At 33.2% G+C, this 18,677-nt stretch overlaps 2 protein-coding genes across 2 annotated transcripts in view; one reads left to right on the forward strand and one right to left on the reverse strand.

Moving 5' to 3' along the window:
• Positions 1–2: 2 nt before the first annotated feature.
• OstDelta (oligosaccharide transferase delta subunit) lies at positions 3–10,648 on the reverse strand. Its single transcript, XM_088257942.1, has 10 exons — positions 10,551–10,648; positions 10,012–10,226; positions 8,157–8,425; positions 6,458–6,619; positions 5,610–5,757; positions 5,004–5,443; positions 4,323–4,467; positions 4,087–4,234; positions 2,315–2,524; positions 3–284 (listed from the first exon to the last, which is right to left on the reverse strand). Exons 1-10 carry the CDS (start codon positions 10,558–10,560, stop codon positions 142–144), a joined length of 1,890 nt encoding a protein of 629 aa, XP_088114068.1. The 5' UTR covers positions 10,561–10,648; the 3' UTR covers positions 3–141.
• Positions 10,649–11,764: 1,116 nt separating this feature from the next.
• The window catches only part of LOC148310718 (NBAS subunit of NRZ tethering complex-like), a 28,604-nt gene continuing 21,691 nt past the window's right edge, over positions 11,765–18,677 (forward strand). Inside the window, exons 1-12 of the mRNA XM_088257944.1 lie at positions 11,765–12,212; positions 12,460–12,560; positions 13,877–14,010; positions 14,185–14,318; positions 14,393–14,487; positions 15,141–15,318; positions 15,403–15,564; positions 16,162–16,407; positions 17,003–17,107; positions 17,287–17,379; positions 17,483–17,719; positions 18,540–18,665. Of these exons, the coding sequence (XP_088114070.1) occupies positions 12,135–12,212; positions 12,460–12,560; positions 13,877–14,010; positions 14,185–14,318; positions 14,393–14,487; positions 15,141–15,318; positions 15,403–15,564; positions 16,162–16,407; positions 17,003–17,107; positions 17,287–17,379; positions 17,483–17,719; positions 18,540–18,665 (1,689 nt within the window). The 5' untranslated portion in view covers positions 11,765–12,134. The remainder of the gene's footprint in view (positions 12,213–12,459; positions 12,561–13,876; positions 14,011–14,184; positions 14,319–14,392; positions 14,488–15,140; positions 15,319–15,402; positions 15,565–16,161; positions 16,408–17,002; positions 17,108–17,286; positions 17,380–17,482; positions 17,720–18,539; positions 18,666–18,677) is intronic.

An 18,677-nucleotide genomic window follows, 5' to 3' on the forward strand; every position in this document is an offset into this window, starting at 1 on the left:
CCATTATTTTATTTTTTTATTCAGAAATAACACATAATACATCTAAGGACTTGTTTTGTAGAAATTGATTCACACTATCACTTTTGTGACACCACTTTTAAGTCTTAAAAATCATAAAAACACAACTCTAAAAGTCCCACATTAGTTGAGTTTGCGTACAGCTGCAACATCTGTTAGGAGTCGGTGTCCACATATGAAGGTCACCAGGCCGATTGCAAGCAAGTAACGTATTGTCTCGAACATGGTCAAGCGCAACCAGAAAAGAACGAACAGCGCCAATATACCTGAAACAAAAAATTTAGTATTTAAAATGGCGCAGCTCTAAGACGGAGACAAACTAACGTTTAATACATATACTTAAAAACACAGCCATTTAACGATGGTGTCTGAATTGACACTATTATTGGGCATCATTGTTTAAATGTCTCTCGGGCATTATTATATGTATAATTGCATTTAATGAAGTTATGTCTATGTAAATTATTCAATTAGTGAAATATGCAGATTATTTTTGTTATGCATAACTCTTTTTTTTTAAACCCTCATCTGCAATTGTGCACAAGGCACTGCATCATATTGACGCAGTGTTATCTTGTTCGTCACCTGCATGAAGGCAAGGTGATCACTCCTGCGCTTCAAGGACCAGTCCAGAGTAATATTAAATAAATATTAGAGTGTAAAATGGCTAATATTTATTTACAACCCACCTGGGGATCGAACCCGGGACCTCCTGCGCGGTAGCTAAACACGCTAACCATTACACCACGGAGGTGGACAAAACTCTACACATGATTATATCATATACAGAGGAATTATTCAATAATTTACATAAGTCGGAAATGAAGAGTAAAAATGATATTGCTATTATTTTGATATGCAAACAAATTATCTTGAAATTAATATTACTTTATATAGATACATAGTTTACATATTGAATATTTAAATTAAATACTGATTTTTAGAGTCTACTAAATTGTATTTTATTAAAAATACATAAAAGTTTGATTTGTGGCAATTGTTTCACCTTGTTATTGCATTTTGAAACTAATGTTTGTTTGGTTTGAAACTTTAAACATAATTAACATTGGTTCAAAAATGCCATAACAAGGCAAAACAATTGCCACAAATTAAATTTTTGTGTTTAATAAACAAATTAAAATGGCGTTCTACAAATTAAAAGCCAAATCTATAGTTAGATACGTAGTTATTTTTATATGGAGTGTGTTACTGTATGTCTGCGTGACATGGTGCTAATCTGAAAGAGATAAAAATACATTACATCTCACCAATAGATTACTTAATACATTACTTAAATTTACATCTCACCAATAGATTTCTCTAGTGAAGTTTTAGTGATTCATGAACAAGGTTTCTAAATTGGTTCATATATATAGAACTTCCAAGAATTTGAGTAGTGTGGTTGTCAATAATGGGTAGAATTGGTGAATGTTACACGTGTGTAAAGTGATCACTCAAACCAGCCTATGACGGTCGTAAGCCCCGTAAATGCCCAGACTTCCATATTCTTCTTCATCTTTGATGAGATGTCAAAAAATAATAAGATAAAAATAGGCTGAATGCGTTCGAGGTGTGGCCCTATAGAAGAATGCTAGGGATATCCTGGAGAAACCATATCTCAAATGACGAGGTACTACGAAGAAAAGAGGTACCTACTCGCGACTATCTCGAAGAGATGCGCCAAATGGATCGGTCACGTGTTGCGACAAGAGGATTTCCTGCACCTGGTAATAGAGGGAACAAACGCTAGACTTGTACGAGGATATGGGCTGTTCAACGTATGAGGAGCTGAAGAGGGTGGCGCATAATAGACCAGAATGGTAAAGGAGGTGTCATTTGTTGCGGCAAACCAATCCACAAGATTGAAACCATAGAAATAAAGTTATTTTTACTACACATGTTAGTATTATATTGAGTACATTCAGTGGCATGTACAGAGTTTTTAATCAGGGTAGTCAGGATACTTGAGTAGTAACAAAATGTACTTAATAAGGCATAAAAGCACCAGTTGTGTTTCTAAATTGAACGCGAACAATCCAGGGTAAGCACTGTTTTTCTTCCTACATAGAATGCACGGCTCTGGGTACATTCAATTTTAGCAGATAGGAGTATGAGTCTCAATGATTTTTATAACATTTTTTTTTAATAAATACATCCTTACTTAACCCTTATTTAACACCTACAAAAGTCAAAGGACTCTTACTGGTAAACTGTATTTTTCTCGTCAGTCTTGATAAGCTAGCAATGCTGTCAAGCCACAATTGTTGTGAATTGAAATGAACATGTATAAACAAACCTCCGAGTCCCCCGTGGAAGCCGATTGCACCGAGCGAGCAGGAGAAGTTGCGGATATTGACGCCTATTCTCGCCCAAAGTATGAAGAGCAGAAGAAGGGGGGCGGCACACAGAGCTGTGAACACATCGGATACGAGGCGCGGCGGTCGCACTTCCGGCTCACGGAACATGTGAACAATTTCAGGCTTGGGTTCGCGCACTAAACTCACCGCTAGAATCAAACAATGACAAATATTCTCATTACCATCATAATGTCAGTACTCACGTGGAAAATGGTTTTACATATTTAACAAAAAATAAAAAATTTAAGCGGAGCATGGCTGCCAACCATAATTGACCAAACACCGACTAATCAGTTCTCACAATTATGTAAATCACTGTATCAATTTCAAAATTGAAGTTTTCAATTTAAAAAGTATATTTACTACAAACTAAAAATTTAAAAATGAATATGCACTATTGTCAAAATTTTACGTGTTGAATACGACAATATTTTTGCAGTTGAATTTGAGAGCAAAATATTTCATATTGTGATTCATTTTAGAAACATTTCATATTTATTAAAAATATTGCCTTTCACTTCAACAAATAAATTTTTTTTGTGCTTACATATATTTTTTTTAAATTATTCGTAGTAAATATCTTTTAAAAATGAAAAGTTCACATACAAAATAATATAGTGATTTATGTAATTGAGAGAATTGCTGCTATTTTAATTTTTTCTTCTTAAAGTATTATATTTTTCCTTGCCATGTGGTGGAAACTTCAAGTTATCTGCATCCTATCAAATATATATTCCACCTCTAGATCAAAAGTTTAAGGCGCAGGACTGATCATCTTGCCTTCATAAAATTAATGACCAAGTTATTACCGTGTCTAGCTCGTGCAGTATAAACGATAATGCAGACAGACAGTAGTCAAAGAAAACTTAAAAGTGAATAAATGAATGTAATGGCACTAGAAAACATTAAGATTAAAGTTCTTTTGCCATACCAGCTTAGGTTTTATTTATAGCACTTAGAAAGATGTTCTTATACCTTTGTATCTATAATACATCATAAGCAACCACCTAAATCTTTTTGGTAGGTTTAATAATGAAAAAACACATTTTTTGGAATATTAATTATTGAAAAAGTAATGTACAACATTTTGAGTGTGTCTAAATACTTGTTCACAAAATCTGGATTATCTCCAATTACAGGAGTTATTTTCATATTATTTTTTGACATCTCATCAAAGATGAAGAAGAATATGGAAGTCTGGGCATTTACGGGGCTGACGACCGTCATAGGCTGGTTTAAGTGATCACTTTACACACGTGTAACATTCACCAATTCTACCAATTCTACCCATTATTGACAACTACACTACTCAAATTCTTGGAAGTTCTATATATTAGAACCAATTCAGAAACTTTGTTCTTGAATCACTAGAATTTCACTAGACATCTATTGGTGAGATGTAAAGAAGCTTTTTACTAAACAGAAATTCTTATATTAGTATGTGAGGTCCGAATCCTGGATTATAATCACACACGTGAGAAACGCCAAAAAATACCATTTTCATTTTTATTATTTAAGCTTGTAATTTGACCAGATAATTTATTTACAACATTTTGAGTGTGTCCAAATACTTGTTCACAAAATCTGGATTATCTCCAATCACTTAAACCAGCCTATGACGGTCGTCAGCCCCGTAAATGCGCAGACTTCCATATTCTTCTTCATCTTTGATGATAACTACAACTATTGCCCAAGTGACCGAGAATGTTACCTTTTTTAGTAGGAAGTGAAGAGAACTTAAGATTGACACTTGCAAGAGCCCACCGAAGAGGATTAGAAATAGCGGAATCTCCAATAATAAGTTCAATATTGTATAATCCAGAAGCATGCTTGAAGTTTTCAGCTACTGATCCTACATCCTGAAATGATAAACATCTCTATTATAATAACATAATTTCTACTTAGTGGATTACTTCAAACAATGACTAAATTTATAATTGTACTTACCAGATCCATTCGGTAGGACTTGGAGGCTTCGGGCTCTGCAACAAACAGGACTTCATGGTCCTTGTTGTAAAGTCTGACAAAGGCTTGGTGGACTTTAGCAATGTTGTTCTGTCCTCTTTCACGCAGCAAAAATTTGAGAATGACCCTGGAAAAGTGGAATAAATTCATATTTTGGAACAGAAAAATTTCGTCTATGGTTTACAAAACAATCTTCAGCAGAATTATGTACATATTGCATAAAGTAAGGATGAGTTAAAAAGCGCCAAAAAATAAAATTGATCTAATAGTAACCCTCGTCGTGTTTATACTTGACAACATAAATAATATAAGTAAGGAAGATTTTATATATTTTTTTCGAGAAGGGGATATGTTTGTCTGGGCATTCATAAGCCTTTTAGCCTATAATTGGCTGCTTTAAGTTATCGCTTTATACACACAAATGATATTCACCATTCTGCCTACGGTTAAAAATCCATTTTACACTACTTTTTGAAACCCCTCTATATTTTGTATTATAACAAAACAGACATATACAGTATATATAATTAAAAATAATTGTACGTCTGTTAACCCCTAGGGTATTAATTCTAGAATTTGTGTAAAAATTTTGACATACTCAAAAAATTATGCAAATATATGTAATGTTCATAGAATGGAGGTCAATTTTTTATTAAAGCTTACCTCTGCAATGAGTCAGCTTCCAGAGTAGTTGTAAGTTTGCTAGGGTAACTGACGGCACTCAATCTCGCAGCCGAAGTTCCATCAACATCACCAATACCGACTTCCACACTCTCAATATCAATAGCCCCCAGGACTCGGACGGACAGAGTGGACGAACTGGCACCAGCGCTCAGTGCCAACTTGTACAGACCCCTTTCGGGCTTGACTTTCATCAGGTCCAGAGCAAAGACGGTGGGTTTAGTTGAATGCTTGGTGAGCTTCTGTTTGGAGAGGACGACAACATCGTCTTGCAGCCGGGTGGCGGACTGCGCCAGCACTGCGTCCGGAGATATGGAAGGGTGGGCGCGCCCCAGAAGGTCACTCACTGATACGTAAATGGGCTCTGAATCCCCCGACACTTGACCGCTGCCCCACAGCGAGATACAGACAGGAGAAATTTTCTAAAACAATATTTTAACATGAATACAATAAAAATTGTGTAAAGTACTTCAATATATCATATTTTTTGTGGTATAAACCAAATTAATCAGGTATTATAAAGATATATGTAAAAATGCATGTATCATGTAAAATATAAAAGATTTATGAATAAACAAAACAAATAACCTTATCATCGGCCAAATATGTGATGGTCTCAACCAATACCGATGCTCCCTTCACAGACTGAACTGACCTTCTTGATAGCAAATAGTTGGCGAGCTTAACGCTTTGTTCTTGAGAAATTACAGATGGAGAATTCAAAGTGGCCTGTAATCTACAAATGAAATCCATGTTTGTTATCATGCACAGTTCTTTAATGGTAAGTTTAAATTAAAATCCATGAGATGTAACTACTACTACTATTACTACCATCACGGTGTTTTCCCCAGGGGTAGAAAGGATAGAATGCCACACTCTTCTGTCCTGACATACACTTCTAGCTTCCTTCTCATTCATACATCTAGTTATACATGTCCCCCGATTACATAGACTTTTGACACCACCAGGTTTTAGGTTTGATTAGATTGTCGAGTAAAATGTAAATATTTCATGTTATATACATATATGTATATTGAAATACAAGTTAGTGATAAGTATTGCATTAAGGACTAGGTCAAGTAAAATGTAAATTATAATTAAAATATAACTTTGTTTTAAAATTACTATCAATTTAGAGTGATTTTAAAACAAAGTTAAATTTTTATTATAAAATGGAAAAACACAAAGTCATTGCTTCAAATAGAATTTTTTAAATTTAAATATTTCATGTTACATATATGTAAATCATATTGTATTAGACTCTTTCATTATCAAAAACTAGAATTCAAGTTTGGTTCATCAAATCACAGGTCTTAGTATAACGTCCTTGAGGTAGTTATCCATAAAAATGACACATTGAAAATCATTTGATTATTATTTGATTGTTATTATTATAATATATAAATCCATTTAAAACAATTAAAGATGAAAATTACTTAAGCATCCCAGTGAGTATACTAGCGGTGTTAGAGAGCCCTCCTTCCCAGTGGAGCAGCTCTGTCCCAACCTGATCAGCTTGGGCCAGCGCATCCTCCATGCGGCTAGCAGCCCACTCCCCACATCCCACTTCCGAGCAGATTTGAAACACGAGACCCAAACTGGAAAAATGGAACACACCAATATTTTACAATATTACAAACTTATCTTACAAACTTTTTAGGAAAAAACAACTGAAGTACAAATTTCACGTAACCCTAGATTTTCTAATAATTTAATATTACACAGATGTAAAACAACAGCGGCATTAAACCCTGACACGTACGTAGGTAATTTTTTTAAAATAAACTTTGGAAGACTTAAAATCTATTGAAAATTAGAAAATTTTTAAAATTAAAATTAAAAAAAACGTATAAGACTTACCCCTACCTAGACTCCATACCAAAGAATATTTTTTTTATTTTTTATTTTAATTTTAATTTACTTTGTTTAAAAAAAAAATAATAATAATTGTGAAACAAACTCTCTCTCTAAACACAAGTATCTACTTTATTAGAGAGGTAGAAACGTTATATTTGAAATGTATTGTACATTTACCAACTATTTTGTATTATTTACATATGTATTTTGTAAAAAATAAAAATAAAAATTCAATAAAAAAAATATATATTATTTCAGACATTTTATTTATATGTTCAAAATTGGAATAGATTGGGAATTTTTCAGTAAATCTTCAAAAACTTTTTAACGTTAAAATGACATGTTTAAACTTATATTTTAGTATTGTATATAAACTCATATTTTGGTATTGTATTAACACTTTATTATAAAGATTTCATGCTCATGATATATTTCCGTGTTTGCAATGGCCCCAATGGGAAATTTACGAGTTACATTTTTAAAAAAATTCCATGTTACACGTGAGCGGCCAAGGAAATATTTTATTGACAGTCTCGATATGGGAATATAAAGAGATATTTCTTGGATTAAAAATGACATGCTAAGATAACAAAAAAAATTTGTTACTGTAAAATAAAAATAAAGTAAAAATTATATTATTTTATGTTGGTAATAAAATAATAACTGAAATATGTAGTTATTTTCTACACTTTTTATACGCATGAGCAATTAGGAAATGTGTACATGCATACATCATACTTCAAAGAAATAAGTTGTTACAGCTGTTCTATACTCTTGAGCTAGATATCCGCCTTCGCACTGTAATGGTCAGCACGCTCGGCTGCCGTTCTAGATGTCCCGGGTTCGATTCCCAGGGGGGGAGGTCAAATAAATATAAGTGATTTTTTCACCTTTTTTTTATTTGATCACCTTTCCTTCATGTGTTAACGATCAAAATAACACAACGTTTGATGCAGTGCCCTATGCACCATTGGGTTGGGATAAGGGTTTGATGAAGATGATGATAATGAAGATATCCACTATGTCACAAACATGTAGAGTACTGTATATCCGTAATGTCTTTAATGGAGACATTGTACTTTTAACAACCACGAAAATGCACTTTATACAGAATTGTTTACTGTTGCTTGCCAAGAACAGATTGCTGTTGATGAAGCGCAAATAGTTGCATTCGCGCAATACTACTTACTTATTTATAAATGCAGTGGATATGCAGCTTTGTTTATAAACAATATTGATGGTGAAAAATGAAGATATATAAATGTAAATAAAACATACTTGTTAACAGAATCATCTTTCTTCAAATATTCCTTTAGAGATTTGATGGCGGTTTCAGTATCGTGTCCTTTATTACCCAATGCCTTGAGTGTTAGTATGGCGTGCAGCAGCTCAGTCAGCGTGGCCTTCTCATTATCCAGGGTTTGTACGGCAGTCTTCAGCACATCGGGCTTCAGAGTGTCGGAAGGGCACCGGAGAATCTCGGCAGCAGAAGACGCATAGCGACACTGTTCCACTGTCATACTTCCCTGGGATATACTCTTCAAAGACTGAAACAAATCGGAATAATCTTTAATACTCAAAACTTACACGAGTTATTTACATTTTGATTTTTAAAAAAACAAGTAGATCCTAACGTTTTTGTTCAAAATATGAGCTGATCATGACAGAACGATTGTGAATTATACTCTAACATATAAAAGGAAATTTCCTCAAGGACTAAAATGCAGTGTATAACTAACACTCTAATGCGAGTGTGAGTATGCGACCCCGAGTGCCCTAGCCATTGCTGCTATTTTCCTTTTCTACCTAATAATCCTCTAACATTTTATTTCTTAGATAACTGTAATGAAATTCGCCTTGAGCTCCTTCACTCATGTCATCTATCCACTATTTAGAAAAATGGCATTTAAAGAAGTAAGTACCTGTGAATATTTTGGAAAGTTGGTAAAATGACGGGAAGCAGACAAAAAATATTACACGTCTAGAACAAGGATTGCAAGCTATATGCGATATGCCTATAATGGTGAAGACTGACCGGAGCATTTCGTTGCAATGTAACATCGCTCGTGGCGAGCATGTTACGTTATGACGTTACGGCATTGCTGACTGACCACGATCAGTGCTCCTTTAGACCACAACTGCTCGCTTGTGGCCTTGTACTCGGTGTTGCCATATGCTAAACCAAAAAATGTGAATTACAGTCTAGAAATCTGTATTAAATTTGTATAGAATCAATAACCCAAAATCTATATGAATCATTGCAACTTTGCATTCGTAGTTAAAATATTGGACAACAAAGACGTGATTCTTGGTTCTGTGATTTTAATATGTAACAGCTTCCTCCAGATGAAGAAAAAAAGATTCCCCACAGTTTGGGGAATTTTCCAGAGATTGGCAACCCTGGTACTGAACTGAAATTGCATCCGACTTCGGATGGAGCGTTCGAAACGAGCGGCGAGCAGCTCGGCTCGCTGCACTGACTATATGAAGAAATGGCTCCAGTCAGTCCCTACCATAAGATATGCGGTAAACCTATAATATCACACCTGACGTCATTACGAGCCATGCATCTTGACACACTATTTGGGGGAAACGCTTAAAAGTATATTTTACATACTGTTAATGGAGAGTGAAAGACGCATACAAGTGTTCTATTGTGCGAGACACCAATTTTTTTTTAAACATTTGACCAAATTTTTTATCCGTTATATTCGAAGTTTGTTAAATAGAAGTCCGTTATAAAGAGGCTTTAATGTAACGACTTTTACCTGAATGGAGACAATAGTACATTCCCTGTTTTAGATTTTTACAGATAAATAAAAACAGCATTTAGAAATACAAGGATTTGTGTTTTTTAAATAAAAAACTTTCAAATCTTAGAATTCTAACAAATTCCAAATATGTTTGTCGGTGTAAAGTATACTTAGACTAGTCACATTTACCAGCTAAACTACGCACATTTCTCTCAATATTTTTAATCACTAATTCATAACATTAGATTTTTATTATCATTTACATTGAAAGTATAGTTGAAATACATATGAAAAATTAAGAGTTATTTATGAATTGTACATGAGAAATACATATGAAAAACCAAGTGTTATTTATGAATTGTACATGAGAAATACCATACCTTGCAAACCTCCCCAGAATTGGGTATACTTTCACTTAAGAATTTCAATCCCTGTGTAGCATAAAATACCGTGGCATGATCTTTAGATTCCAGATTTTCTAGAAACATTTTTTTGAATCTAGCTCCATCTTTAACCTTATCAAAGAAACCATTTACGCTCGTTCCGGCATTTACACTTATTATGAATGTAAGGCACAGCAACCAAGCACTCAGAACTGGAAAGAAAAATAAAAGACAATTAATTTAAAAATTACAACCAATGAAAAAACGACTCATTCAAAATTAAAGAGGACAAAGTATTTTTTTTTTAACAAGGAGGTTACCACGAAATATCAACCATATTATTATAAGGCAAAGTTTTACTCGATAATTTTACTTAATTACACTACTAGGAATATTTTATTAAATTACTCAAATTTTCAAAAGAAAGATCATTTTCTGGTCGCCAGGTTAAATTTTACAAAACCTTTTTTCATGGATTAAATTATCATTTGAATAATATGTGGGCACAAAAAATTGGTTTTAAAATCGACACTTACAATGCTTCATTTTTGAAAATAGGAATTTGTCAAAAACTCAAGATAAGTGCCGGCCGTAAATATTAAAACAAGACACGTCAGAAACCCGGTGCGAAGATGGCAGCTTTTTTTTATCTATTGTGAATTTGAAATGTGACCAACAATAAAAAATGTAAATGGACAAATAGGTACCTACGTATGTAGTTAAAATTAGATATCACTTACCCCTTCTGCATAATATAAGGGAGACTATAAAATCACTGGGTGTTTAGTTTCAACTACCAGAATGATGTTTTTTTTATAAACACATATGTTTTTTCTTATTCACGTATTTCACAATTCAGGTACAATATTTGATTGCACGGGCGAAATATATGTGTATGTATTACATATATATATATATATATATATATATATATATATATATATATATATATATATATATATATATATATATATATATATATATATATATATATATATATATATATATATATATATATATATACAAATATACATATATAAATATATATATGTATCACAAAATAACGATTTTTGTCTTTAGACTTATTCATTGGTTGGCAACCTTTTGTAGTGAGAGGGCCAAATATTTTACGCGGGGACCGCACTTGAGTCACATGCCATTACAGAATACCTACCTACCTACAGTATTTTTGTACAAATATTTTGGTCCTAAAAATAAAACGCCAAAATAAAAGTTTTTTTTTTGTATTAGCTTGCATTTTTGAATTAGAGACGCGTGGCTTTGCATCTAAATGTAAATCTGAAAATCAAGAGCACTGTTTGCATTTTGGATTATGCAGAATTGAAAAAGTGTGCTCGCAAATATAATATGTGCGCTACCAAACAAAGTTATAATTTGCTAAGCCGTCCTTTTTAACTCCTTGTTGTTTCCAGAAGACAATTTCCCGTAGCTTTCCTTAAAGCCCATGCTAAGCGCGGTATCACTTTACAATTATGTCACGTTGATTTGCAAATCGCTTGGAACGTTATTGATATCCATTGCAAAGGGTTTTTCCGAAATCTCCATCTTACGTGAGATATATATTTTTTAAATCAACAAACCGGGTTTCAAACTCAATTTGAAGTTGTATTAATGTACTTTTTATTTCAGTGTTTTGCAAACAAAAAATTATCCTAATTTCTTTTTCTGTTTTCTTGCAATTTGAAAATAATCGAGTTTTCTCTCATCGGAATGCTGGATAAATAATGTTAGTTTTATTTTAAATGATTTAACATCGGAATACATACGGAAAAATTAAAGAAAAAACAACGATATTAATTATTTCTTTCCGCTATAAAACGTTGCAACACAATGCTTGTTGATGGACAATATAGTTAAACATAAATGGAACTTCAAATCCCTTCTCTCTCTTTCTGCGGGCCACACCAACACGCCTCGCGGGCTGCTGGTTGCCGACCCACTTAATCAATACTGTTTATGAGCGACCTGCTAGCCCGGTATTTATCTGGGCTGCCAGTTGTTGCTGCCACTGTTACCTTTGCCTGTCAAAGTCGTGGCTGTCATTGCGTTTGAAAACCCAAAAATAAATGATTTTGTGAAAAATTGTTCACTTGAACGAAATGTCGTCAATTCAAAAGGATAGTATCCTTTACGAACTCTTCGTTTATGCCGTATGGAGGCCTGATCCGGATTTTATAGTAAGCACAATCATTTATATTTTACTATGTGTAATTTACCTTTTATAATACAGTTCTAATCAAACAAATGTTTGGACTCATTTAAAAAAAAGTGCAATTAAAATGTTTAGAATAAAAAAATATCTTTTCACAAACGATACACAAGGAGTCTTAAAGTAAACATTCTTTTAGAAAATCAATACATTTTACTTTTAAAAAATGTAACTGTTTTCTTAGCCTTTTTACTTCATTTCTTTCTTTTTTGCAGAGGGGAGAAATAACACCTAAAAAAGCATCCAGTCAGTCCACATTAGGGTACTTTGTAAATTTTTTGAAGCCAGAACAATCTCTCCTGGAAAATATTTCAAGGTATGTATTTAAATAGCTTTTGAGTTGTGATTTTTAATCCATATTTATTTACCTATTGATATATATAATAATAATAATAATGCCCAGACTTTCATGATAAAATTAATTTGATAATAATTCTTTGCGAGGTTAATTCCAGTGTTTGTGTGCAAAAATCAACGCACTCCAAATATTATTGGTATAATTTTGTTCAGTTGAGAATGATATTGACTACTAACACTGAATGCATTATATATAAATTCTCTCTCTCTCTGATGGTGCTACAGACCATATCTCACCTTAGCCTCCCCTACAATCGCCTCCAACCCGTCCTATTCTCAGCGGCCGACTTTCAGTCTTGGAGAAGCTGCGCCGCATCCTTTCTTATTTCGTCCTCCCTTCCCCGTCTTTGTGTAAGGTACTGCGATGTGTCATTGTCTTTCTGTAACGTGGTTAGGACTTGGTGCTAGGTTGTGAGTAACGGTTGTTTTTTATCTGTCCGTCGTTTGTTATGATTGTGATAGGAAAAAAATTTGTGTCAAGAAAAAAAATGTTGTAACTTGTGAAAGAGATCCGTAAACGAGTGTCGATGAATAATGGTTGGTTGGGATATGCGATGACTGAACATTTTCTGCAATTGCCTTTGCACTGATCCCTGTCTGTCTGCTATGCTGGTCGGGGTTTTGGAGGCGTCTATGTACCAGCCAACATTGGGTCGGAATGGGATCTAGGTGACTAACTAAACTAACTACTGAAATCCCTTTCACTGCCTACACTGGGGCACATTTAAAAAATTTGGTGGTGGTTTTACACATTTGTATTTATTTAAATTGGCAGTGACAGGGACATTGAAAATTTTGAAATGCAAAATCACAGTAAAATTGGGAAATAATTTTGTTTTACATTTTCTATAAATTTCGCAACTTAGTTAAAAAAAACTCAGTTCTTAAAACAAAAATAAAAAATGCAAGATAAGGTCTGTCAGGAAGCCTAGATGCTTCTGTATCAGATCGGGGAATGCGGTGGGACAACTTTCAATTACTTCATCCTCCCACCTCAGCCTGGGTCTTCCCACTTTTCTCCTTCCACCTGATCCAGTCATAATCTTTAGGGACGCCAGTGTTTAGCATTCTCTGTACATGCCCAGCCCATCTCAACCTGAGGATTCTCATATAGACTGAGATGCTAGGGACCTGGTATATATAGTACAGTTCATTGTTGTGCCGGATGCACCACTGTTCCCCCTCTTTTTATAGATAAATTAATATAGACTAAGTAATGCACAGTTGTACGGTTACATCGAAATAAAGATATAATCGTTATTATCATTATTTTAGTTATATCAATCAACTACAGCCCTGGCAGATCTGTTTGGGAGATGATGGCAAAGTAGTTGCCGTATTGCAGGACTCAGTTTTGGAAATACGTACAAAGCGAGGAAATTATTCTACAGTCGTTGCTAGAGCAGGAGGTATGTATGCGATGATAAATGTGTATGTTATCTACTATGTATTTCTTGTTTAATCAGATGGTTGAAAAATATCACTTTATTTTTTTTTAATTTACAAAAAGCCTAATAAATACATCTATAGGATTTCTGTGTATTATCTTGTAAGGAAATTTGAAAAAATATTTTAATGATTAGTTCCCAGAGATCCCTCTCCACAATGGAGGAAAATGGTTTGGAGTCCAGACTGTTCGATGTTAGCGATTGCCCACAGTAATGGGATAGTTAGCTTTTACGATTTGATGGCCACCAATCTATTTGACATTGCATCGGTAAGTTAACAAAAAAGAATAATACTGCATACATAATTATGCTTGGTTATATTAATCCAATTTGTGTTTTGTAGGATTGTTCACAACCTCCTGAAACTACATGCACCGACACTACTCATGCTGTCACTGGAATTATCTTTCTCACTTCTAGAGTTATTGACCGAAAATGGTAATGTATTTTATTTCGTATATAATATACTGCACATTGATCAAGTCAATGATTGATCCCGGGATCTGTTTTAAGTAGCATTATGTGCTATGTGCTATGCTTCACAAGTGGATAACTTAATAATAATATAAATCTATAAATCTTTGACATGAAATGTAATGAAAAAAGTATATCTACAGTAATAATTTAGAGCAAATTTATCAAATATAGTAAAACCTCAATATAATCGACTAATTGGGGGAAAGAGTGTCCATTAAAGCCTAAAGTCCATTATATAAGAATAAGTTTAAAATAAATCAATAAACTTTTTTTTAAATATGAACACTGTATATAAATAAACAATACAAAACACAAACAAAATTCTATTTATTGTCTTCAGACACTTGTTAAACTTGTTATGCTGTTTGATATCGAGGCGCTTGCTTTTGATAATCCCGCTTTGAAAAAGGAATTAAGTTTTTTTTGCACAAGATTTCTGATTATCATGGCCGTAATTTTTTTTTTACATGCGGCGACACTTGAATATAAACATGTATAATATTAACAGGATGTTTTTACATTTCACCGCATTTTTTTCCCGTTATATCTGATGTTCGTTAAATAGAGGTCTGTTATATCCAGGTTTTACCGTGATATTTTTTCTTCTATTTTAGGTCCTGCGAAGTACTGATAATTGATTATAAAGGTGCCCTAAGGAGTTTTTTTGTTTCCCCTACTGATGGTTTTATAGCAAATCATAAATTCAATTTTGATGGTGGCGTGAGTACCATCACTTACCACACAGCACACAACATGCTTTTTGTAACTGGATTACCCAAGGCACAAAGAAAGGTATACATGCTTGTAATACTAATAAATACTTTAAATAAATAATTTAGGAGATTTACATTTCTGATATCTTGCTTTTCTCACTAGCGGGAATCTAAAAATGCAAGCGATTATGGTCTCCGAGGTTGGAGACTTTTAAATGATAGTCCATTTTACAAACTTGCTATTTCTCCGGACAAAGAAAAATCACTATCATTAACTTCGTGGATACCCAAATACCATTTAAAAACATCTAAAACATCTCAGCAGGTAAATTGAATTAACGTTTATATTATTGGATGTTTATTTTATTGTAAAGAGATACAAAATTTTATCCATCACCACTCCTGCACCATTTGCTCTGCAATGACTCTAAGGGCGTTTGTGCACTACACGGAATTTTACCGTTCGGCACATCAGTAAGCATCATAAAACGAATGATTGGCTTGGATTGGCTTGTGCCTTTGTCTTTCTTTCATCAGATCGGTGCGCTCAATTGGTGCGTGATCACGGTGCGCGTAAATTCGATCACGCTAAACTTTCATAGTCGCTTTTATTTTTAATAAAAAACGGACTGCCGGACTGTAAAATTCCGTGTGGTGAACAAGCGCTCTAAGAGCAGGATCTCTTTATATTCTATATTTTCTCTTTGAAATGAAACTGTGTGTTTTTAAATTTAAATATGGATCCAATTTATTTTTTAAATTTTTTTTTTCAATTGATTTTTTTAATCTTTTAATTTTATTAAATTTACAGAACTTTATTTTAAATTATGATTTTTGATTATTTTGTTGTTAGTTATGTAAAATAGTTTTTTTTTCATGGTTAGCATAAATTGAATAAGTTTATAATATTTTCATATTTCAGAGTGTAATAACAAAAGCAGTCCCTTCACCTAATGGTTCTCTTCTCGCTTGTCTCCATATGAATGGAACTGTATCTATATGGCAACTTCCAAGCCTGAGATGCCATAAAATTTGGCCATTACAATGCCAACCTAATTTTGATATTCAGAGTACCTTATTGATTAATGGAAAGCACAAAGTTTGGCCGCCATTCAGTGCAGAAATGTCTGAATTTTCGCCAATTGATATAAATTGGTGGACTCTAGAGGTAAAAGAATAACTATTTGTTATTATTTCAGGTTCGACATCTTGTACATAGGTTTTAGACAAATTTTTCTCTATAAAATATTTTTGAGTCTATAAGTATGTGAAATACGAAAGGAATTATAAAAATAAAATATTTTAAAACTTACCAGTTCATTTGTACTGTTTTTGCATTTAGTACTTATGTACTTTTTTCTAATGGAAACAAAGAGCTTATTTTAGACAATATATAATGAGATTCTAATAAAAAAGGAAAGCCAATCACATGTATCCACTTATGTTATAAGTGTTAATCATAGTTTTAAGGATTCATGCTAATATATTTTTTTTTAAAAGCATTACCAGAATGCTATTTGCAAAGAAGGATATACAAGTAGTTTGAATTTTTGAGTTTTATCAAATAATGTAAAACGGTTATTCACCAAAAAAAGTTAGTCTTTTTGAAAATTTAAAAAAACTTTATTTCACATCATTAATAGCTATAAAAAAAAACTACCCATCAAAGAGTTTTTTATTTTATTTTAAAACTGAGAAATGCTTATTTTGAAATCTTAGTACCTAAATTGATTTATTTTGATGTATAAACCTTTTTTTTATAGGCTGTAATAGTTTCAAGGCTCAATGGCTCCGTAAGCATATGTTCAACATCAGATTTTCATAATATGCTCGGTGACAACCCAGAATTTCTCCAAGGTCACCCCCAAGTAGGTTTATTATGTATATTTGTAAAGAATAATTTATATTTAAGGTAATCAATATAAGATAAAACATTTAATTGAGTGCAGCTAAATTTTGGTGGCTTTAGTAGAACAATACTTGCCCTTTCTGATAACTGCATTTAAATTGGGTTACATAATATGTACTAATATAGGCTGTTTTTTAGATCTCCAATACATTTGATAATGGTTTTCTATCTCTGGAATGCGAGGCAATGTTAATATCTGCAAAGAAAATGCGACGAGATTCTGATTCGAACGTAAGTTATAAATTATTAACAACAGATTATTTGAGGTTTTAAATATAATGCTGCAGTATATAATTTTTTTAAATATGGATAAAAAGTATATAAGTATTTTCAGGATGACTCCAATAGTAAAATTAAAGAAATTTTGGGCAATGATGCGGCGGGTGATTCATCCGATGATGAAAAGATTTCATTTGCTAAACGGAGCACTGAAGTAATGAAGAGCGCTCTTTATATGGTGACGGATATGGAGAGATTTCAACCCAAACCTAAGAAGTTAAATCTCTTATCCCGTGTTTATAGACTTCTTTGCTTAAGAAGTACCACTCCCGAAGATTTGTACGCTCGAAAGGTATTGTTTTAATTTGTCAAAATGTCTTTAATAAATCTTTTATTGTCCGTCAATTAAAATGATCTTTGCCACTTTGAAAATTTATACATATAGATATTCATTTAAATTCATATGTATTTTTTTACTTGTTCTTTTTTTTAAAATTACTATTATTTATAAAACTACTCATGCTCCACAAGCAGTTTTATGATGAGGTTGGAGCTTTCCATCAGCCTCTCCCGGAAGCCGGAAGGCTTCAGGCCCCAAATAAGGCATGGAGTGGAAACTCCATGCCTTATTTGGGGCCTTTACCATTCGGGGCACAGTATCGGGTTAACTTTATAAGGGCCCTGTATCCACTATTGTAACCTCCTTTTACATTGAGTGCGTTTCGCTGTTTGAACTTACACCACAATTCACTGCCATACTGCTGGACTAGAAATATTCCATTCTTTACCTGCGCAAAGCAGTAGAATACGGATATATAGTAACTAATACTGGCATCTGATATCATTATCAGTACAGTGCTGCTATAGTATGTGTCCTAAACACTTGAAGCCACCTACCTGTTTAACTTCTTGACCATTGATGAATACTGGCGGCACTTTAAATATGTAATTTTTGGATATAAACACAAGCAGCTCACATTTTTTGAGCTGTACTCATTATAATAACACATTCTTGTTTAGTAATTAATTTGTGTAGGCTAGCTGCACGATCGGCACCACATTATTGGCATATTAGATAGCATTTGCTTTTATATATAATTAAATTAAATTTTAGGTAACTCTGAACTTCCTCACTGTCTTGTCTTTTGTAATTGTTTTTATTTTTTATTTAGATTGAAAATGCGGACTTTTCTGAGGCCCTCGTTCTAGCGAATGATTACGATTTGGATAAAGATCTTGTATACCAACAACAGTGGCGATCTTCTAAAGTGTCTCATCAAAGTATCAATGATTATTTGGTGAGCTTTATA

Source organism: Brachycentrus maculatus, unplaced genomic scaffold (genome assembly GCF_059751285.1).
Source record: "Brachycentrus maculatus isolate JH-2025_06_01 unplaced genomic scaffold, ASM5975128v1 h1tg000089l, whole genome shotgun sequence".
NCBI classification, from domain to species: Eukaryota; Metazoa; Arthropoda; class Insecta; order Trichoptera; family Brachycentridae; genus Brachycentrus; species Brachycentrus maculatus.

Coding starts and splice junctions, on each gene's coding strand:
- OstDelta (XM_088257942.1), bottom strand. Junction 8,426..10,011: donor ATTCTGGGGAGGTTTGCAAG/GTATGGTATTTC, acceptor GATTTGTTTCAG/TCTTTGAAGAGTATATCCCA. Junction 285..2,314: donor CTTCCACGGGGGACTCGGAG/GTTTGTTTATAC, acceptor TTTTTGTTTCAG/GTATATTGGCGCTGTTCGTT.